The sequence below is a fragment of the Lissotriton helveticus genome, chromosome 7 (genome assembly GCF_964261635.1).
Source record: "Lissotriton helveticus chromosome 7, aLisHel1.1, whole genome shotgun sequence".
Classification (NCBI taxonomy): domain Eukaryota; kingdom Metazoa; phylum Chordata; class Amphibia; order Caudata; family Salamandridae; genus Lissotriton; species Lissotriton helveticus.
This window is the reverse complement of record NC_136068.1, coordinates 667,868,072-667,891,932: the sequence shown is the minus strand read 5'-3', so window position 1 is coordinate 667,891,932 and position 23,861 is coordinate 667,868,072. Positions and strand designations below refer to the sequence as shown.

Here is a 23,861-nt window from a genome sequence, read left to right as displayed (position 1 = left end):
CTCAGTCTTATAACAATTCTGTAATTCGCACCTGTGGCCATGATTGCACATATATCGCACTATTTAGTGCATTAAACGCCTGAGCTATCTTTCCAGTATTTTAAGATTAGACTTGCTGGCTACGCACAGGTATCTGCAATAGGTTCTTTAACCCACAAAGGTATCTTATACATCAATTTGAAACACATTGAGTAAGGCAACAGAGATCAACCATCACATTTACCTCTTCAATTTATTCAGGAGCAGAGTGTGTACAATTAATGCATGTGTCCTGACAGGCCATTTACTGTAATTGAGTTCCCTCCTTATGATGCACTACCTCAGGATTCTGCCCCCTGTCTGCCACTAATCCTTCTTCACCCTGTTTGTTAGTTCCAGGAGCAAATGTTTCCGTTCCCAGCATTGTTGGGAAACCTTGTTTTGCTCTTCGTAAGAGTATATTTTGAAAGGTGATGATAGGAAGCATAAGTGATCTTGGGCAGTGGCGAAATGAGGAGTTAAAGTTAAACATCCCACCCCAGCGCAGCACAGGATAAGGGGTCCTAGGGTAGACTGAAAAAGAAAGGGTAAGTGGAGTCAGAGGTCAGAAGAACTAAGCAACAAATGTCCAATGCTGTCTGTGTCACAGGGCAAGAGCAACAGACCTTCATGCTACTTCCAACAGAATACATCAGATAAGAACTAGGCCTCCGTTCTGCCACCCTGCCCCTCAAACACATACACATCAGCTGTCTAAGCATGGAGATGTATATATATTGTTAGGCTAACATGTATGACTGTATATGAATCTACCTGATGTCACTGTGAAATGTCTGTTATACAAGATGTATCTCTAAACTACCTCATGTAATGTGAAGCGCTCTGATACCCAAGGGTCACGTCCGCGCTATACAAAAATCTTAAATAATAAATAAATATAGGTCAGATGAAGTTCACTGAGATTCCACATGCAAATTGGAGAGGTAGGTGGGGCAAGAACCCTGCTCTGGTCAATGGAAACATGCTTATATGCCTTTACACTAATAATAACGTAGTACATAGCATAATACAAACATGCCTTTTTGCCACTTATACTCCTATTATGAGTTCCTTGTATTTTGGAACAGGCCTACTGGGAACCTGATTCACCAATTCAGTCCAGATTCCCACACCAAAATATGGGATTACACGTTATTTTTCTCAGAATTGGGAACATCTGATAGACACAAGAATACTGGGTCCTATTCTGTGTGTGTGGTTTCACCTTTATGTGGAAAACACCAGGCCCAAATCTTTATCAATTTATCACCAGTTTTAGCTGCCTAGCACCAACGCAGGCACCCTTATAACCATAGTGCAAGGATACCTTTAATGAGGGGAATAATTGTTTATGTGCAGGAGGTGTCCCTTCCTGCACATAAGCAGTCTTGAAATGGTGTTTTGGAACTTCTATGTGTGCTGCTTAATGCAGAAATGTGCAGAAAGGGACACCTTCTGGCACATAAACAGTCATTGGCGTTTAGCTGTTTCTATGTGTGCTGCACACTGCTGTACACATAGAAACAGCAAAAACAAGGAGAAATAAAGCATTTCTCCTTATTTCCCCTGTTTAAGACTAGGTTTCCCCTGTTCTTTATTTTGGCGCTGCCTCCTATATACGCTGTCCGTGTAAATAGGGGGCAGTGGCAAAATCAATGGGTGTTGCGGTGGACCACCCACCTCAACACCCATTGCCCACCCCTTTCATGCTAAGTGTGCAGTGAAAGGGGCCTTATTTAAAAGGCAGCGTTAAGTCAAGTTAAGTGGCTTAACACTGCCTCGTAAATAAGGCAAAGCCCCTAAAGCCACCACAACTTTTGAAAAAGTGACGTCGTGGAGGTGATAAGGACTTATAAATGTTCTCCATTATTCTCTGTTTCCACTTTTATATCTGTATGTCCGAGGCTCTGGGGGAACTGGGTACTGCCCAAAGTCTATTAACGTACCTATCAACATGTCCTTGACTGCCTCTTTTCAAACTTCAAAACCTCTTCCCTGCGCACAAATACCAAAATCGTTGACATTTTCAATGCTTATTTGAAATGGACCCAGAGCCCAGAAATTCTGTTCTCACCTTTAGATTCTAAATCTAGAATAGCCTTAGCTCACTGCACTTGTGACTGTTTCAGAAAAATATACCATCAATTCTCTACTAGTTTGAAGATTTCACATTCTTCTCAAAATATTCTGTTGAAGCTGTAATTTTAGTCACCAGTATACAAAATCGTAATTGAAACGATATGCATTACATCTTTGTGTACTTTTATTGCACAAAATGAAGTGTTAAAACCACATATTTTACATGCATCGGTGAATTATGGAAAATATTCCACAGTTCGATTTGAAACATAAGTTTCATGATCATAATTCCAGCCCCATAACCCTTTGTAGAGCGTTCCCATTGTCCCAATCACTAGCGTTATGCTGCAATGGAAGATCACATCATATATCAGATGTAACTAAATTATGCAGCAGAAAAGTAATATGCTGCATTTTGCAGCATATTGTATTGCAATATTGTCTTGATCTAAAGAAATAGAAACGCTTTACGTTGAAAAGTAAAAAAAAATGCAACATATACCTGTTTAACTAACTAATTCAACCAAACTGTTTCTGCTGTAGGTCAGTCCTATTCGGGCTCGTGTTTATTTCTTGAATGCAATAAAATGCATACATTTGTACATCTATTCATACTTGCAAACTGTAGTGTGGCACTCAAAATAAGTTATAAACGCTAAAATATTGGAACAAGGTTTGTACATAAATATCAATAGCATAAACATACAGTTATTATTTCAAAAGTGAAATCATATATGTACGAGAGCATCTAAAAGAAGCGATGTATTTACCAGAGCCGTTGCGAAGCATTTTTCAACGTCCTGCCCATACGGGGTAAAATGAGCTAAAATACAGACAAAAATAGAATAATTAGAGACTATGGGTAAATGAATCCAAACATTTTAAATTATATGCGGCCATTTAGTAACTTCGTAGTTGCCTTTCTCTCTTCCTATTTGGAGTAAAACACTATTTTCCATGGGTGAAAGCTAATACATCTGTAATTCCATTTACTTTGCTTCAACTGCTTCACTTAGGAGTTGCATTGGAGCCTGCTCTCCCCTTCTTTCTCTCTTTCTCCAAGAGCTATGGTTCTATTAGATGAGTAAATTCCAAAGAGAAACATTTTGGTTTGATTTCTAAATACCAGGGTACCCTGTGGCTTATGACCAATGAGATCAGAAATGTCTGGAATAGCCCTGGGCTTCAAAGTAAAAGAGTACTATCTATAGCGATGTCCTCAACCCTGTATTCATCAAAATGTATTTGCAATGTATAGGACATCCCCTTGTGAGCAAATAATGCTCAACATGAAATATTTCTTTTGTGATATACATCAGTCTGTTGACTGTTAATTTAGCCTGATACCAACATACACTTCTTTTTATGTCGAGCCTAGGCAGCGCCTGCGCTGTCACTTCGAGACATACTCTGTGGGGTTACAGAGAGCCCACTGCTTTGAATTTGTTCGTTTCAGTGTCCTTTAAAAATCCTTGCTTCCAAGTGGGTATTTCCCTATTTATCCCTCCTTTTTCATTGTTTATTCCCTCCCATGAAGCAGAACCCTTTTTCTTGAAGCATTTCACTTGTCACATAATAGTTACTTGCTCAGGGACTATTTTTTAAATCTGAAAGAGCATTTCACACTGTGTCCCTATTTTGACTAGCTCTTGTGTCTGTTTCCTAACCCCAACCCTTCCAACCAGTCCCTGACAATCTCCCTCCCATTGCACAGGCTCTGGTTCCCTCCCTATTCTTTCTATCAAGTATTTGTAGAACTCAGGGGAGGAGAAGTATTGAAGGAGAGGGCGGAACTCACTAACATAATATAAAGTGAAGAAAAATTCATTATTGTGACAGAATAGAATTTCTTCCCATCTCTTTGTATATGGGTATTTGGGTAATCTGTCACAGGAAGCAGAAACATCAATATTATAAGGACAGAGGAGAGGAAAATGGATAAGGTGGTAATGCTTACATTTCTTCACTTCTAAAAGGTATCCAGAAGAATTGGAAAACCTTTTGAAAATGTCCCTTTACGCAAAAATATTTCTCATTATCCATTATACATAGTATGCAAGAGCTTTGAATTATGCATGTGAAAATGTTGTGCAGATGTGCAAGAGCACTTTTTGTCTATCCACTTGGAAAAAAAGCTTTCGGTTTGGAAAAACCTATTGCTTTACACGCCCAACAATTTGAGGGGTATTCTTTCACATCGTCATCCTGGTTACCAGTAGTGTCTCGTGTAGTGAGTGCTGCGGGCGGTGAGGCGGGGCGGGGAGGAGCAGGGTGGGGGGTAGTAAACTACGGAATTTGGCAATGCAGTGCACGCAATGAAATTTGTTTTATTTATTTATTTGTTTACTTACCTCTGTTTGGCCGTATGCTGTAGTTTACTACCCCCCACCATGCTCCTCCCCTGCCCCACACCACCATCCGCATCACTCCCTCTATGAGCCGCTACTGCTGGTTACGTATTTACTCCTCCTCTATGTGTTTCCAACTTCAGAAGATGCTGAGAAAAACATTTGTGGATACCAATAAGCAATTATGTTTATGGTTGCTCACTAACATTCAGGATATATCTAGTTCCGTCGCTTGGGAAGGTATTCAGACAGAATATTGAGTTGGAAATGTCAACTTACACAAATTTCGAGTTGGAAATATCGTGACACAGATATATCGACAGCAAGAATATCGTGGTCCAGAATATCGAATTTAAGGCAGGAAATATTGCTTTTAAAAAAATAGAAGTCATTAATATGGTTTTAAAAAATATAGTTGTTTAAAATATCGATTTTTTGATTAGTGTTATGTATTTTCGTTTATAATTTACATTTTTGTGATGTATGTTTTTTGTGTAAATATTGTTTATGTTTTTTAATATATGTGTTACATTTTTAGTAGCTATCAATTTTATTTTAATTATATTTTGCCTTTTTTAGTTCTGTAGTGGGCTGTGGTTTATGGGGAAATAGGGTGGGAAGTAATTTAATTATAATAAATTAATTATTATTTTTTATTTATTCATCTTTATTTAATTGAGATGTTATAGTGTTAATTGTAGGAAGTAATTTATTTGTAATTAATTATTAATTTGTTGTTAATTAATACTAATTAATTCATTGATTGATAATTAAATATTGTAATATTGTAATTATTTTTAGGTGCGGGTTGTGGGGCTCATAGGTTTGAACGGTGGGAAGTAATTTATTTTTGATTAATTAATAAATTAGTTGTTAATTTAACTTAATTGAAAATTAATAATAAAAATCGTGTAATTAATTTTAGGCACTGGTTGTGGGAATTATAGGGGTGAAATGTGTGGGGATTAATTTATGTTTAAATAATTAATAAATAGTTGTTAATTTATTTTAATTAATTGATTGTAAATTAATTATGGAAATCGTGTAATTAATTTTAGATGCAGGTTGTACGGTTAATACGGGTAAACGTGGGAAGTAATTTTAGTTTAATTAATAATTCGTTCTCAATTAATATTGATTAATTATTTGAATATGAAATATGGAAATTGTGTAATTAATTTTAGGTGTGGGTTGCAGGGTTTATAGGGGTAAAAGGTGAGATGTAATTTATATTCAGTTAATTAATTATTAGCTGATCATTTATCTTAATTAATTAATTGATAATTAATTAGGGTACTTATTTATATTTTTTGTTTGTGGGTTTTACTTTTATAGGGTGGGTAGTAAATTAATTTTACTTACTTTATAATTAGTTGTTAAATACTATTTGTTTTCTAAACGAAAATAGGTTTTAATTGTGTAATTAATTATTTTACAGTTTAATGTTAGCTATGGTTTGTGGGGATTATAGGGATAAAGTGTGGGAAGTGTATTCATTTTTAAGAGTTTTAATTTTTTTTTAATTAGTAATATTTCTTTAATTGGTAATTATTTATGTTAAATATGTAAATAAATTTATTTAAGGTTTAGATGTGGGTCGTGAAATGTGTGGTATTATAGGGTAGGAAATAATAAAGTGAATATATGTAATAATTAATGTTTTTGATTCTGAATAATTTCTAATTAAACTTTTATTTGTTTGAAATTATTTGCCCTACTGTTGCACTGACTGGAGTGGTAAATTTCAGTTTAAAGATTTTTAAATAGTTTAATGTATTAATTTTTGACAGAATAGATTTTTTTAATAGATTTGATGTTGTTGATAGAAATTTGAAAACTTTTATATACATTTAAAATTATAAAACAAATTAAAATTAATAGTTTATAAATTGTTTTAAAGTAAATGTACATATATATATATATATATATATATATATATAAATAAATATGTCCACAATGTGATCCTTTCAACAGCGCGCTCTGGCAGTGGGTGCTTGGCGTCGATGCCGGATCCTGGCTTCGAAATTCAATTTTGCAAACAAAATGCACAGCACTCCGGAATGAAAGTTATTTAACTTGTTTTATTCAAACGGACCCAACCTACTATGTAATTATGGATGTGTGGTTTATGATTTTAATTAAGTTTATGTGATATATTTGTTAAAATGTATATTAAATCTGCTTTATTTTTTATTAATGTTATATTTTAAAATATAATATTTATTATTTATTATTTTATTATATATACATATGTATGTATATATATATGTATATGTATATGTATATATATATATTGCAGTCGATGAAGGGTTTTTCCGGGATCCATCCCGTGGTCAGTTGGCGCAATACCGGCAGAACCCAAGCCGGTCGAAATTGATAACAGTCCAATTTGTAAAGTGAAATTGCGCACTCAGAGGAAGGTTTAAACAATCACCATTTATTGTTCCATGATACCGCTACGCGTTTCGCCACCCAACGGTGGCTTGATCACACGATACTTTTGCCTTCTCATGAACGTGCATATCTAGACAGTGGTAACTAAAAATAGAAGAGGCACTGCGCATCAGTGTGTTCGGACTGAAAACAGAGTCGCCATTTTTGAATGGTTAACATATAGCCTTATATTATGGTAAGTCTATGTTGTGGATGCGTGCATCCGTGAGCCACATATGTATGACTTGTACCATTGCACATTAAATCATAATACACTCATATTGAAAAAGAATTACTTTTCTTAACATTGTAAATACACATTATTTGTGTTAATTACAGCAGTAACGTTATTTTTGTTTTTGTTTTTAAACAAAGCGTTACTGAACCAGGAACCTTTCCATCTGTATTGGGTCTAGTGCCCACACCTTACTTCCATATAAGTTTCTTAGCGGACTAGTGCCCCACTATATACTAATTTTTGTCATGTTGAGCCGAACATCCAAAACTAAAGTTGCCGAGTGGCCTATACTGCAATTACCTCCACCCCAATTACATACCAACCATCAAAGGTGTAACACCGTGCAAAAAATTATAAATTATTTCTATTCAGACAAAATATGTCTAGAGTTCATAAATCTTATGGAAAAAAGTGCAATGTCTTATCTTATCCTGTAGATATTTCAGTCATTCGAAGAAAAGGGTAGGGAACCGTGCGCATTCAAAAAGTGAGAGTGAAATGGTCCCTTCCTTTCCTCCTGTAAATAAAGACAGAGAAAACATCCATTAAAATCTGCAATAAAAAACCGGATGCCTGATACATTTTCTACAAACATCACAGCTATATATCAAAACACAGCTTTGATTACAAAAAAAATGTCGCTTAGCAAATTTTCAGTATGCTAATATACAGTTTCCAAATTACAATTAGTAATTTTTGATTTTCAATTTTCATGGAGGTGGGTGGCTAGCTCCTCATCCAAATTGTGTCCTCCCGGGAATTTAGTCTCGAGTTGCATTATCCATTTTGATTCCCTTTTCCTTAGGGCCAGCAGTCTATTACCCCCTCTCTTGCTTATGTTTACTTGTTCAATTGCATAGTATTTGAGCAAGGAATTATTAGACTGATGCCTGGTTTGGAAATGACGAGCAATGGGGTAGTTGGTGTCTACATTGGTGATAGCTCGCAAATGCTCTTGTACACGTTTTTTCACCATGCACACAGTACTCCCCACATATTTAAGATGACAAGGGCATTCCAAAACATATACAACAAAGTTGGTACTACATGTTTGAAATTGTCCTATGCTGTGATTCCTGCCTGCACCTGGCAATTCTACCTCTTTGACCATGCGCTGTTGCTACAAGCCCGGCAGTGGCCACACGGGTAAAAGCCTTTCAGATTGTGTTCCTTATGACTACCTGAAGGGCTGATGTCGCCCTTCACAAGAATGTCCCTTAGACTCTTCCCTCTTCTGTAGGTTACTAAGGGTCTATTGCTGATTATTGGACCTATGATGTGATCTGCTTGGAGTATATTCCAGTTATCAGCTAACATCTTGGAGACTTTCTTGGAATCTTCATTGAATGTGGTAATCACTCTAATGGCAGGTTCAGTTACAGTTATAGTTGAACTTTTGTTCTCCAGAGTACTTTCTCTGGATTTCCCATTCACTTTGTTGATTGCTTTTCTCAGTACTCCCTCGGGGTATCCCCGTTCACGAAATCTTAGCAACATGTTGTTTTTCTCTATTTCAAAGAGACTATCACTGCTGCAGTTTTGTTTCGCCCTCAGTAGCTCACCATAAGGTATGCTCCACTTCAGACTCTCAGGGTGAGCACTGAGGGCATGCAGCAGACTGTTACCAGCGGTCTCCTTCCTGTGAAGTTTAGTAGCCAGCTGCCCATCCTGTACCATGACCTCTGTATCCAAGAAATCTATTCTGGTAGTGCTCAATTTGGCAGTTAACTTAACATTGTACCTATTGGTGTTAAGTTTACACAGCTGATTACAATATGGACGAGGAGGGTGCCAGGAGGAAAGAGGCACAACTACTATTTGCTAGAGCTCCTGGCAAACAAATAGGAGCAACTAATGCACCAGACAAACCAGAGAGTGACACTCTGAATACGCTGTTCAGGCGGTATGAAAAACTTAAAAAACAAGAAGCATCGAAATGGTGGGAGGCCACTTCACTGCAAGATTATGTGGAAAAAGAAATGGTTCCACGAGGACTTAGAATTTACATTACACCCACGCACGAATCCTTGAATCCCTCAATGCTGGAGGAATGGGCAGCTAATTCAGCAAGTAGCTCAAAAAATATGCTGTGTATCCTTATCAAGTATGCATGGGAGGATCGTGACATAATCATGGCCGAATTAAAAGAACTGGAAGAGGAACTTAAAAAATGTCCTGATCCTAACCGTATTACTAAATTTTGGGATGATTTGAAATCCAGAATGAAGAAATATGAGGATGACATCAAATATCGGAAGCAAAGGAAGTTGCATAGGGATTGTGGGGACTACGAGAGTGGCAGGATACTAACGTATAGCCCGAAATATGATCATCTATACAAACAAACAAGCAACACCAGCAACGAGCCAAGTATATCAAACCTAACTGAGGAACAGCCTGAGCCAGTACCAACTAGCGACTCTGATACTGATGCATCAATAAATACAGTGAGCACCGTGTCTGATATAGTGGTAACCAAAAAACAGGCCACTTTTTTAGACGAATTCCGGGTCCTCAGGTCACGTCGAACGAAAGAACAAACTCGAGAGAGCGACCCAGTACCACAGAGAACACAGACACAAGGACGTCCAAGAGGAGGCAGGGGCGCTCAAAGAGGAGACGTCTCAAAATCAGACAACGCAGCAACAAACAAAAAGCCCGTGGGAAACAAACGTGGGGGTTACAGAAAGGCCAAATAATGATGGACATGAGAACGGTAAACAAAACCATCATTAACTTGTCGGCTAGATCTCTCAGTGATAGTGAAAAAATGACTTTGTGTTTAGGACTTTCCTTTTGCCCGACAGAATTGTTTAACTATTCGAACACTAGAGTTGACATTTTTAAATTTGTGCGTAAACTAAAGCTACAGAAATGGCATAGCTTGCACAATACAAGTCCTCGGACGGTGGAAGGTGACAGGCCCAACAATATACAACTCACCATAGGTGACAAAGATATGTTACAAACTGTGTATGAATTGGGGGGTATTTATGATGAAAATGTAGAGGCAGGGGGTATGGAAGAGCATAATGATATTCCCATGGATAGGGCAGCATGCACTCTTTTTCGACCGAAATCTGTGTTTTTCCCTGTTATGCCTCACGATAACATTGATACATTCCATGATGTGATATCTAAAGAACTCACGCATCATAAACATAGAACAGCAGATAATGTGAAACACAAGTTCAATTTGTCCAAAACCCAGAGAGACTTTATTATTTCCTTGGCTCGAGATGATAATACTATCATCAGACCTTCAGACAAAGGAGGTAATGTAGTCCTATGGGGGAGAGACATGTACACAGAAGAGGCATATATACAACTGAATGATGCAAATTTTTATTGTAAGAGCAGTACTACTGAATACAACCAGAGCATTACCAGCACTTGGGAAAAACTTGCAAAATGGCAGAATGAGGGGTTAATCACATGGCAGGAATATTGCTTTCTTAAAAAGGATTACCCTAAGCTGCCCATCTTGTACCTGCTGCCCAAGGTACACAAAGATCCCAGAAAACCTCCTGGAAGACCCATAGTGTCTTCCTTGGGCAGTGTCAACGAAAATATCTCAAGATATATTGATCATTTTTTAAGAGAGTACGTCACGACACTGCCATCCCATCTGGAGGATACTAAGGACTTTTTAAATAAAATCAACAACATGACGTGGGGGGAGGGGCTCATACTCATGACCATGGACGTGAGCTCTCTCTACACCATAATAGATCACGAACAAGGGATTTCAGCTTGTCTACATTACTTGCAAGCAAGAGACATAGCATACCGGGGACACACGCACATGCTTGTGGAGATGATGAAGATATGCCTTAACAACAATATCTTCATGTTCAATGGGGATCTCTACAAGCAGGTGCGTGGGACGGCGATGGGTTCAAGCTTTGCGCCGAGCCTGGCGAACCTCTTCCTGGGCAAGTGGGAGGAGGAGATCCGCAGTGATGGTAACCTGAAGGAAGAGTTTGGTAAGGTGCGGACTTGGATCCGCTACAAAGATGATTTGTTTGTAGTTTGGAGTGGTTCCAAGCAAGAAGCTATGAACTTTGTCACTAAACTTAACACCAATAGGTACAATGTTAAGTTAACTGCCAAATTGAGCACTACCAGAATAGATTTCTTGGATACAGAGGTCATGGTACAGGATGGGCAGCTGGCTACTAAACTTCACAGGAAGGAGACCGCTGGTAACAGTCTGCTGCATGCCCTCAGTGCTCACCCTGAGAGTCTCAAGTGGAGCATACCTTATGGTGAGCTACTGAGGGCGAAACGAAACTGCAGCCGTGATAGTCTCTTTGAAATAGAGAAAAACAACATGTTGCTAAGATTTCGTGAACGGGGATACCCCGAGGGAGTACTGAGAAAAGCAATCAACAAAGTGAATGGGAAATCCAGAGAAAGTACTCTGGAGAACAAAAGTTCAACTATAACTGTAACTGAACCTGCCATTAGAGTGATTACCACATTCAATGAAGATTCCAAGAAAGTCTCCAAGATGTTAGCTGATAACTGGAATATACTCCAAGCAGATCACATCATAGGTCCAAGAATCAGCAATAGACCCTTAGTAACCTACAGAAGAGGGAAGAGTCTAAGGGACATTCTTGTGAAGGGCGACATCAGCCCTTCAGGTAGTCATAAGGAACACAATCTGAAAGGCTTTTACCCGTGTGGCCACTGCCGGGCTTGTAGCAACAGCGCAATGGTCAAAGAGGTAGAATTGCCAGGTGCAGGCAGGAATCACAGCATAGGACAATTTCTAACATGTAGTACCAACTTTGTTGTATATGTTTTGGAATGCCCTTGTCATCTTAAATATGTGGGGAGTACTGTGTGCATGGTGAAAAAACGTGTACAAGAGCATTTGCGAGCTATCACCAATGTAGACACCAACTACCCCATTGCTCGTCATTTCCAAACCAGGCATCAGTCTAATAATTCCTTGCTCAAATACTATGCAATTGAACAAGTAAACATAAGCAAGAGAGGGGGTAATAGACTGCTGGCCCTAAGGAAAAGGGAATCAAAATGGATAATGCCTCGAGACTAAATTCCCGGGAGGACACAATTTGGATGAGGAGCTAGCCACCCACCTCCATGAAAATTGAAAATCAAAAATTACTAATTGTAATTTGGAAACTGTATATTAGCATACTGAAAATTTGCTAAGCGAAATGTTTTTTGTAATCAAAGCTGTGTTTTGATATATAGCTGTGATGTTTGTAGAAAATGTATCAGGCATCCGGTTTTTTATTGCAGATTTTAATGGATGTTTTCTCTGTCTTTATTTACAGGAGGAAAGGAAGGGACCATTTCACTCTCACTTTTTGAATGCGCACGGTTCCCTACCCTTTTCTTCGAATGACTGAAATATCTACAGGATAAGATAAGACATTGCACTTTTTTCCATAAGATTTATGAACTCTAGACATATTTTGTCTGAATAGAAATAATTTATAATTTTTTGCACGGTGTTACACCTTTGATGGTTGGTATGTAATTGGGGTGGAGGTAATTGCAGTATAGGCCACTCGGCAACTTTAGTTTTGGATGTTCGGCTCAACATGACAAAAATTAGTATATAGTGGGGCACTAGTCCGCTAAGAAACTTATATGGAAGTAAGGTGTGGGCACTAGACCCAATACAGATGGAAAGGTTCCTGGTTCAGTAACGCTTTGTTTAAAAACAAAAACAAAAATAACGTTACGGCTGTAATTAACACAAATAATGTGTATTTACAATGTTAAGAAAAGTAATTCTTTTTCAATATGAGTGTATTATGATTTAATGTGCAATGGTACAAGTCATACATATGTGGCTCACGGATGCACGCATCCACAACATAGACTTACCATAATATAAGGCTATATGTTAACCATTCAAAAATGGCGACTCTGTTTTCAGTCCGAACACACTGATGCGCAGTGCCTCTTCTATTTTTAGTTACCACTGTCTAGATATGCACGTTCATGAGAAGGCAAAAGTATCGTGTGATCAAGCCACCGTTGGGTGGCGAAACGCGTAGCGGTATCATGGAACAATAAATGGTGGTTGTTTAAACCTTCCTCTGAGTGCGCAATTTCACTTTACAAATTGGACTGTTATATATATATATATATATATATATATATATATATATATATATATATATATATATATATATATATAAGTTCAGAAAAAGTTTATTGATGAAAATAAGATAGAAATATGTAAGATACAGTAATAACAATGATATGATAAACATACAGCAGAATTATAATCAGCAATAGAGGAAAAAGTCAATTACAATAAAACAATGTATAAGAAAAAAACATCAGTTAGCAAATATAAATGAAATAATTATTAGATACAGTAGATATGAAAACGAGACTTATAATATAGCAAAAGGATTATATTAACTTAAAGGAATTTATGGAGGTTTGGCAACTTCTTGTTGTGAAGGGGTTGGAAACAGAGAACGCCTAGCACTCATATAAAAAATGATATAACTGGATCCCATAAGTGTTTTCGTTTGGGGGCTAAAGATAATGGATAAACAAATGTCGTGTCTAGTCTATGATTGTAGCAGACAGCATACCACCACGCCTGATAAGACAGTTTAGTATGATCTTTCCAAACTTTGGTGATTTGCTGAAAGGCTACCGCCAATAATAGGTCAATTATTTTAATGTCAAATGCACAAGGAGCCCAGATAGGCGAAATGCTTCCTAAGAAGATATGTGTAATAGAGAAATGGTGATTAGAAGCAACTATAGCATTAATTTGGGACCACAATATATATATATATATATATATATATATATATATATATATATATATATATATATAGAGAAAAGTAGATATTTTGTACAACTATATTTTTAACATCTATATTTTCCCCCCAATATTATATACTGTTTAAGTATAGGGAGTCGTTTTTTTGCATCCTATATTTTTTCATCAATATTTTTTTATATCTATCTTTTTTACATCATATTAAAACCATTATTCTATTTCGGGGGGGACCAAGCCTCAAATGACTATGGGCGTCATAATGATAGCGGTCAGACTTTTGTCCGACTGCCATCATTGGGGGGATTGGGACCACCCACCATGCATGCGGCGGTCCTGCTCTCTAAATTAGGATGCGACCGCCACCATCGCGGTCACAATTTGCATTTTAATATTGCAGCTGGTGCTGCTGACTGCAGCACCTGCCTCAATGTTAAAAATGTATGTTGTGCATTTCACTGCACTATGTGGCAGGCACTACACGGTGCCCGCCTCTTAGTGCAGTGAAATGTAAGGTGGTACCATGGGTACCCCCCAGTGCACAAGCATGTCCCCCTAACACAAGGGGGGCACACAACAGGCCCCCGAAACCAATCCTCACCAGCCTTTCAATGGTAGTTTAACTGCCACGGAAATGCTGGCTGCGGCCAGCATCCTAATCTGGCGGATGCTGCCTGATATGCATCTCCTCCATTTTACTGATGCTGACTGCTCCGCCAGGCAGTTGGATTGATTGCCTGTGGTGGATCCGTGGCGGGCGGTCTTTGCTCCCACCATGGTCTCAGACAGATTCCCCCCACCATCGTAATGTGGCGGGGGGGAATTGCTTTCCGATGGTGTTGCATGTGGAGCACTGGTGAACTTCAGAAGGTCCAAGCATTTGCCAATCGAGGGCACATTAAACACAAATGTTCCCTGCCCCTTAGAAGAGCCCTACTCTGCAAAGGAGTCTCAGAGCGATATACATGTGTAGGTCTGACATGTGCAATGGTGAGATAAATTCTGCAATCTATAAATGAAAACGTGTCCCTGTGCAAAAGTGATCTCACCCATATTATTAGGCAACAATTGAGTAAATTCCACTCAGCGAGCAGAAAAATAGAATCTTCGAGGATAGGGTCTCCCTAGAAAATTTTAAATCATTGACACATTAAAGAGTTTGTAGGTATTCTCACCCCGTCAATCTTGAACATAAGGAGAAATGTTGACCTGTCAAGAGTAAGAATCAAACATTTTCCCGTATGTGAAGGACCACTTCTGAAATTCCTAAGGGTGTGAGAGCGGTTTACTTCATGGCAAAAATAGTCTTTGAGTAGGAAAAAAACCCCTAAAAACTGTCATTACTCAAAGACACTGGCATTTCACATTGCACAGCTGTGCAAGGCGTCCAATTGGACATTAGAGCAATGCAACCGCCAAAGAGAAAAAAAGTGCACGAAACCTTCCAGTAATTCAGCGGGAAAGGTGAGATTGCGCTCGAAAGAGTGTGTATTTCGGAAAGTTGTAAATCTGCCTCCGTGCAGAGTTGTAAATCTGGGAGTGCAGATCTGCATCGTGCTCTGTGAATCAGGATTTATGAGGATAGAGAGGATGCTTACCATGGATGCCGCTCACACCCACCAACAGAAAAACGAGAGCGATCTTCATGGCTGAGAGATGGCTGGGGCTCGAGATGCGATGTGAGTACACAAGGTTCAATCTCAGGGTGTCTCTGTCAGCCCAGAGCTCCTATCTTTATACTGGAAGCGACCAGTCAGTCTCCTCCCAACAGATCTGATGTCAGGTCACGTGACAATTGTACCAGTTTGATTCTTGGCTGTGGGATCAATCAATGTTGACTCAACTGGTGCCAGTTTCTCTCCACCTTCATTCTCCTGTTCCATCCAAAGGGAAGAGTTATTAACTGTAATTCAAATGTCTCTGTTTGTTCTAAATGAGAGGACAGATAAGCATCTGTGGGCATTTCTATTTTTTAATAAACTAGTTGTTTGCCTTACTTCAATGTTTTCATTTTCTATTTTGCGGGGCTCAGTGCAAGTGTAAGTTAATGACAAGCACGGTCCAGCCACGGAACTGTAACTGTAGCACATATATACAGACAGTGGAAATGCAAAAGAAAGTCAAAATTCGCTGTCGAAGCATATCTAAAAAGAAATGTTTAAGATGGAAGCCGCAGGCTTGTCTTTGTTAACTTACTGTCTAATTTCCTGTCGTTTGTTGAGTTAGGCTCGGTAGCTCCTCTTATAGTCTCCATGGGGCTGGCAACTCCAGTTACTGTTCCCAACTGAATTAAGATGTCACTCGTAATAAGTACGACTTTTCATCATCAATGGTCATAATTTAAAGCCATTTCAATAGTAGATGTATGTATGAATGTTTAATCTTTAAGAAACATTGTGACCGGCCCAGAGTTCTGTGTGCAGGTTCTAGAGTGTTTGAAGCATCGATCCTGCCCAGTATGCCCACACCGAAATCTAAGTGTTACTGGTTATTTTACCCCAAGTGCAGCAGACCCGCCTCCTCGTGTAGCAGGGCCCCAACCAGGATGGCTTCAGAACGCACTCCTCTCTCCCAGCCAGGCCTACCTCACTTTATGCTTGAAACAACTCAAGGGTTCAACTGAGATTCTCATGAATGAGGCAACGTCCTGATAATAAAGGGAAAGTGTCTGTGACTAGCACGTAAATATACACACCTCTATCATGTAATTGTCTCCATTGCAGGCCTCGAGTTGCCAGCCCCTCTGCCACATGCCACTCTCCCCGCTGCTGTGCCATTGTCTGTGCTGTCCTAGGTACTGTCCTTTCGCAGCAGACAGGCTACAGAGACTAGTAAGTCAACATCCATGACAATATGCAGCATGTCTTTTGTCATTACACCTACTACAACTTCATGTCACATGGATGTCTGCCTCAAACTGGCTTTATTTGACCTGTACAGTCACCCAGGGCACGACTTTGTAGATGTTCAGTCCTTTAACCAATAAAAAACAATGACAACTACCCATGCCTATTAACTATTCCCGTCTCTCCACTACTGTAGTGACCAAATATTGTTTGCTAACCACATTATGGATTCACATTTGACCCACATCATGGGCTACCCATCAAGCTAAAGTGTGACTCGTTGCCCTCCGACACTCTGGTAGACCTGTGGCTGTCACCCAACCACTACTATGTACATCAGTTTGCATATCATTGGCCCTCTTTGTGATCTCGGACAAATGTCAGCCCAATTATTGAGTTATGAATGTATAAGGGATATGCTACATCTGTTTCAATGTTACCAACATAAGTTGTCACATCTATCATGGCTGTATTCTCATTAAAGGTTGATATCTCTTTCTTGTTTTTTTTTTGCCATTGCCAACAGCTGACATCACAGTGTCCATCCAGACATCAAGCATCCGTGACACTATCAAGAGAGGACTGTAACACACACAGAGGAGTAGCGTAAAGTGATCAAGAGGTGGCACATGCTCTGTGGAAAAATACTGCACTCACTCACAAAATTGTGACAAGCGGGTGGAACAAAAGGAAGGGTAAGACAATACATGAAAAAGAAATTATATATCAATATGCATTGGGATCACCAAAAGCAAAGTGCAGTGAAGGCTTAAAACTAGCTCGGTGGTGTCTCTGTACAACAATGTATTCCTTTACCCTCCGTCTAGGTTTGAAAACGTGAAGGATGGTAGTGATAGGAGAGATTTCAGAGTTCCTTCACCCCTCCTTAATGCCAAAGTGCCGGCATGTTTCAGCCGTGCTAAAAGTGCCCACAGTGTTGGGTCACATTGGCTTTTTTCAGGACAGGGGTGTATTGTATACAAGCCCAATGATGAAACATGTCACAATTTTGTGAGTTAGGGCAGTATTTCTCCACATTGCATGTTCCACCTTTTGATTACTTTTCACTACTCCTCTGTGTGTGTTACTGTTATGTAATTGAGGAGGCCAGAGTAGAGAAATGTTGCCTCTCCTCCCTTCATAGTGTGTGGAAACCGTCAAGAGAGGTGCACTCCTATCTAGTTAGCATATAGACCCAAACCAATCAATAGATACTCGTTTATGCCAATGCTGTGTCCTATCTGTCTATGTGAGCAAGTCATGTGTGCCTTAAAGTTACATTATAAGTTATTTTAGATGCATTGCAGAAATACACCTCACTTTGCCGTCATTAAACTGTTCGTTCTTGACATTTGTCAGAGAAAATGACACAATTACCATCATAGAACATATATGACTTCATTCGGCCCCCAGGATTTTTAGGCTTTGGGTGGCAAATTTTTCAGCTAAAAATAGCTAAATTTGACTCCCGCAACCTCAACATTCATGGTATTTTTGTGGTGTGGCAAAGAAATGTGCCTGCCACAAAAATTCTGAAGGCCTATGCTCTGTCACTGCTGGATACTCTGCTATTTCACAGTCTGTTATGTTGTTGAGGGTGTGGGGGTGTGGAAGATAAGGTTGAGGGTATATATATATATATATATATATATATATACATATATATATATATACCATATGAAAGTGCCCGAAGAAAGAAGGCGCCACACACGACTGGATTTCACCTTTTAATTTGAGCAGTCAGCAGCATACTCAGCGCAGCTTTCACAGCAGTCTTTTGCTAAATGCGTTTCGAGTTCAAATATCCATTTTTCACTGGCTGACAACATGGAGACACAGCTGTGCAAGTTTAATCGCATTTGCAATGGAAATGTAAGTCCCGACCCTTTGGGCGCACTGCATCATGGTATGCGTAGTTCAGGTACATTTGAAACCTTCGTGGTTGCCACAGTTCACTCCTTGATAATGCTTGGATTCCCAATGGGTTGCTGCTTCAAGCGGGCCGAGCTGCTGCCACACTTGTGTCTTGTTCAAACAGGTACTTCGTTCCACTCACAAAGGCATGTGGACCTGCAATGTAGATCTGCAGTGGGGCAGCCTTCGCGGCCCCACTGCGTGCGTACGACGCACCTGTTTGAACAAGACACAAGTGTGGCAGCAGCTCGGCCCGCTTGTCCTTAGCTGACAATTGAGACGTCTCAACACTTTTAGCAACCTTGATAGACTCTTCCAAAGTTGGATTACCAAGTGACAAAAGTTTCTGTTTTATATTTTTATCAGTGCAATGGCAGATAAATTGGTCTCGAACCAACTGTTCTGAAAGTTTTCGAACTGGCATTTAGCTATTAGCCTTCTAAGTGCAGTGATATACGTATCCACATCTTCACCTGACTGTTGTTTTTGTAAAAAAAAATTGTGAGGGAGCATAACGAGACTAGGTTGAACATCAAACCTGGTTTGCAATTTTTCTAATGTTTCTTGGTAGTCATCAAGAGGATTTTCCTTGTCAATAGGAATAGCGGGAAGATGTTTTAAAATGTCTCTACCATCATAACCTTGTCACACCAATTGCCCCAAGATAGGTTTCAAATCCATCATACCGCTGCTTCCATTTGATGGGTGAATCTCCAGGTGTCTCTAGAAAGGGTGGAGGAGGTGCTACACTCTGCATCTCTAATTGATGAAACTAAAAATAAATTATATTGCAATAAAAAAAATATTTCAAAGTTAATGTAGTGTTTTTGAGATGCACTATTTAAATGATCCACAAGATGGCAGTGTTGTAATAAGCAGATTAATAATGAAGGATACATGTAGAGAAAATAGGAAAAATAAGATGGGCTGTGTGTATCAGCGTTGGTGAATTGTCCGTGTTAATCTGAACTGATACACTTATGCGATATGTCTATTGCTCACAAAAATAGGCTGTGTGTATCAGCATTGAAAATAAATCAATATATGCACTTTCTTGTTCTTCTATTACGTGCTGTTATCTGTTAAGAAAATGGTATCTTGGCTTTAGCTGAATAATTGTATCCTGTACTTGTACAATAACTCAGAGTTGATTTATTTTTCTTTAACCTCATAGAAGCGTCGAACGTTCAGCGCCCAGTGCTGAACGTTCGAAGAACGAATGCTGGCCCGTCGGCCAACGGTCGTGCGCAGCACTGGCAAGGCAGTGCTCGCGACGACCGTTGGCCGCTCCCTTTGTCTTGCCGCTCCTTTTATTTTATTGTGAGCTCACAGCTTTCGGACGTTTGCTAATCTGATAAGAACGTTGAATGGCAGCATACATTGTGACGACACCATTGAATATGGATTTGCGTTTCATTGCTGGAATGCAAAACACACTTCCCACGTCGTGACGTCAACACGCTTCCAACATCAAGCGTGCAACTCTGACCGTTGCTGGAACGCAGACCTTATCTTTGCATTTCAAGACACAGACAACGATTCCTTTTCTTTTCGTCCTGCTCCCTCACCGCAAAACATATCACGTATGCATCGGACAGCCTCTCCTTACTCGTATTATTGAGGAGAGAGATCGCCAATGCTGCACAGACTTCTTCAAGCTCTTCTGTTGCCAAATCTGGTTTTTGCAGACTCCGTGGGTTCTTTTTTTTTTTTTTTTTTTTTTTTAAAACCTTTATTGAGAAACACGTATCGGTACAAGCGCAGGCCTACAACCACACGGGCCGGCCGCAAAATCAGGAGAGTCAAAGAGGAGCAACATCAATGTGTACGGTAAAATGAATACAGGATAAACGTGGAATAACATCGCTACATAGTAAGCGCCAGGATAAAAAAGGTTTCATTTTATGATTTATGAAGGAGGCAGCGGCCATATCTACCAGGGCGTCATGCAACATATACAGAAAAAGAGGGGGGGGACGGGAGGGATACCGCCCCCCACGCAGTCAGATAACCACAGTAGTGCGAGACCCAAACACATCCTATGCCCCTAAAAGGGTTCAAATATAAAAGACAAATCATAGCAAACAATTGAATGGGACGCCAAATAGACAGCCCTCCCGCCCCGAAACAGGAGAAAGCGCAGACACGTACGAAATGAAGGAGACAGAAACAAAGGGACATAGCCCACCCCCTGGAAAGAAAGCAAAAAGGGACCATAGAATAAAACAAACTAAAATAACAAATACCCCCCCCACCCTACATCACTGTAATGGCTATGGCCTACCCCACTAAACAGCGTGCCTGTCGCCCAGAGTCACCCGAAATATAGAAGAAGAAAGTGTATAAAAGAAAGAAAGAGTGGAGGAGGAGAGAAACAGACCCGCTCTCAAAGGTCACTACTCAGGCCGCCCAACCCCAGACCCCATCATCAATACAGGATAAACTTAGAACATCCCCGACTAATCATCAGCAACCCAGCGGCACGAGTAACAACAGTCAGAACATAGGAGGAGACACCCCCACCCCACCCCCCCCCGCCCGGCGTAATAACCAAGTCCCGCTTCATAGTACCGTCCTTCATCTCCAGTCCCAACAGTATACGGTATCACGGTGATTGAGAGGGAAAGATCAACCTTGTCCCCGGCGATCGAGAATGTCGACGTGGTCCAGTAGCACCGCAGCCATCTTGAATGGAACAAACAAACCGTGTAACTCCAGGAAATCAGGACACCGTCTCAGAAAGTCTGTCCAATTCACTGTCAGGCGTGCAGCAGCGATAGAAAGGTAGACATCACCCAGGAACAACCGTCCCGGCCCGGACGGCAGCAGCAGCCACAGAAGAGCGTAGAAAGCACCTGTAGTCATCAAAACTGGAGTATCCAAAGATGGCGTCTGTGGACGAGACCCCACACACTGAGCAAGCACCCAGACATCCGACCGATGCATCCCCGTCGCGCACAGCATTAGGGGGCATCGAGAGCGCCGATCACTAGTCTCTCCGGGCACACCTGGGCAGGCAGTCCACCATAGTCGGGCACAGGATGAGACTCAGCGCCACACAGTCGCAAATGTGCGTGGGCAGGCAAGGACATAACAGTGAGGATCGAATCCAAACTGCGCTCCAGGTCACAGGCAGTTGTACACATGGCAGTATGAAAATCCTCCAGGGCTATCAGAATATCCAGAAGTCGCACTGGCGCCACAGGAGGGAGAGAAGCAACGGAGCTTCGCACGCGGGGTTTAGAAGCTTGAAGCAGCCCACAAGGTCTGCCATCCATTTTACCATCACCAAGCTGTATACCACGCCCGCACACCGTAGAGCACCTTCGGACCAGGGGCACAGAGGGAACACCGCCCAAGTGGTACCAGACAGGCGTAAGTGCGGCAGTCGGTGCAGCCATGTCAGCAATTGTAGCCAAGGATCAGGAAAAACGAGCTCCGGTGATTCCGTCTTCAAGATGGGACCCCTTGCATCACGGAGCGAGATCAAAGGCACTCAAAGGCATACAGGAGGACGGGCGGTGAAACAGTGTAGCAATCGCCGTCAGTGTATCCCTTTCGAATAGAGAAGCCAAGCGGTGAAAGGAGACACACGGGATGCAGCCGCGGCACTCCGCCGGCCGGTCCAGTACCGACCACAGCGGCCGCTGTGGTGAGTGTAATGGCGGCCGCACCCGGAGAACAAAGACCCGTCCACGCCGGGCAGCGCCAGGAGGAGGCGAGGGCGTCCCAACGCCGTCACCGCATGGAGCAACGAAAGAAACACACCATCGGAGTCGGGGCCCCCTCCCGCACCCGAAAACAGCACTTAAAATCAGGATCAATGCCTCGACAGGACGCGGGACGGGAGGGAAGCAAGAGGGTCGGCGGAGCCGAGGGATCAGGCGGCCATCGTGGCTGCAGGCTAGGCTCCTCCTATCGACTCCGTGGGTTCTTGATGATGGCCCAGCGTCCGTCGCCATTAAAATGTGTCATAATGAAGAGAGAACACAACGTGTAACAGGTCAGTCTGTAAGTTTATTCTCATTTAGCTGGACCATCAGAGCAGGGCGGCTACAGCCTCTGTGTAGGACTGTCAACTGCCTTCTAGAGAACTCGTAGAACAGAACATTGGAATAATAGTGGCTTCACATACTAACATTCTGAAACAAGCCTAATACACTACAAACATGTACATTCAACAAGGGCAGAGACTGTCAGTTTATTCCTTTGTGTTATACTGCAGCTTCCCAGAGTGTTCTAAAGAACAACTAGAGTGCTAACAGTCTAATTTATGACAAAAGTATGGCAAACCTGAAGCCATCTTGATTGGAATAAACTGATAACACTTAAAACATTTAATTTAAAAAGGAACAAAATGAGGGGGTTCATTTTGCCATAGAAATTATGATTAGTGCTACAGAAAGAAAAATTAGGGCACATTTTGACTTATCAAATCCTCTTCTATGTCATAAAAAAATTCTGACATGCAGACTGAACCATGCACTTTTAAAACCAGCAGCAGACATCCGTGGTGAGCAGTAGTTTTACTACAGTGATCTAATGAGCAACTAGAGTGCTAACATTCAGAATTTATGGCAAATGTGTGCCATATCTGAATACCTTCTTGATGGAATCAAAGTAAAAAACTGAAAGCATTTCCTACTGAGGAGACTGCAGTAAATGAGGAAATTAGAAAACTTCCTAACAAATAAATCTCCCAAGATGGCCACCAGAGACAAAAGAGCCTAAGTGTAGCACAAATATCACCCAGATGTAGCCCACATGTAGCCCGATGACAGAAGTGTGCAACACTTTTTCATTTTTTGTGTTTTTGCAGTTTTATATAGTGCAGACTTGTCAGGAATTGGAGTGCTTTACATGAGCATTAGTTACATTACACAAGGACAAATTCATTTTGGTTGTAGAAATGGGGAGATTAAGTGATTTGAGCAGAATCACAGAATGTCGAGCTGAAGCAGAAACTTCAACCTGGTTCCCCATTTGCAAAGTCTGCAGCTCTGAAAGTAACACCACATCCTCTCCCCTAAGTGCAACATTTAATCAAGTGGTCAACTGGATTAAAAAAAATAAAGATAACAAATAATTTAAAAGTGCTTTGTCGCCATTTGAAAACTCAGAAAATATGTCCTCATTTTAGTTTTTTAGAACACTAACCCGAATTTTGATGCAAATAAGACCCTCTCATATATGTA

The 23,861-nt window shown here is 40.5% G+C and overlaps 1 protein-coding gene across 1 annotated transcript in view; it reads right to left on the bottom strand.

The window, feature by feature from the left end:
• Positions 1 to 15,626, bottom strand: part of LOC144769219 (uncharacterized) — a 221,179-nt gene extending 205,553 nt beyond the window's left edge. The window contains exons 1-2 of the mRNA XM_078653259.1: positions 15,505 to 15,626; positions 2,868 to 2,920 (exon numbers count right to left, since the gene is read on the bottom strand). Coding sequence (XP_078509385.1) covers positions 2,868 to 2,920; positions 15,505 to 15,553 — 102 coding nt within the window. The 5' untranslated portion in view covers positions 15,554 to 15,626. The remainder of the gene's footprint in view (positions 1 to 2,867; positions 2,921 to 15,504) is intronic.
• Positions 15,627 to 23,861: the final 8,235 nt, after the last annotated feature.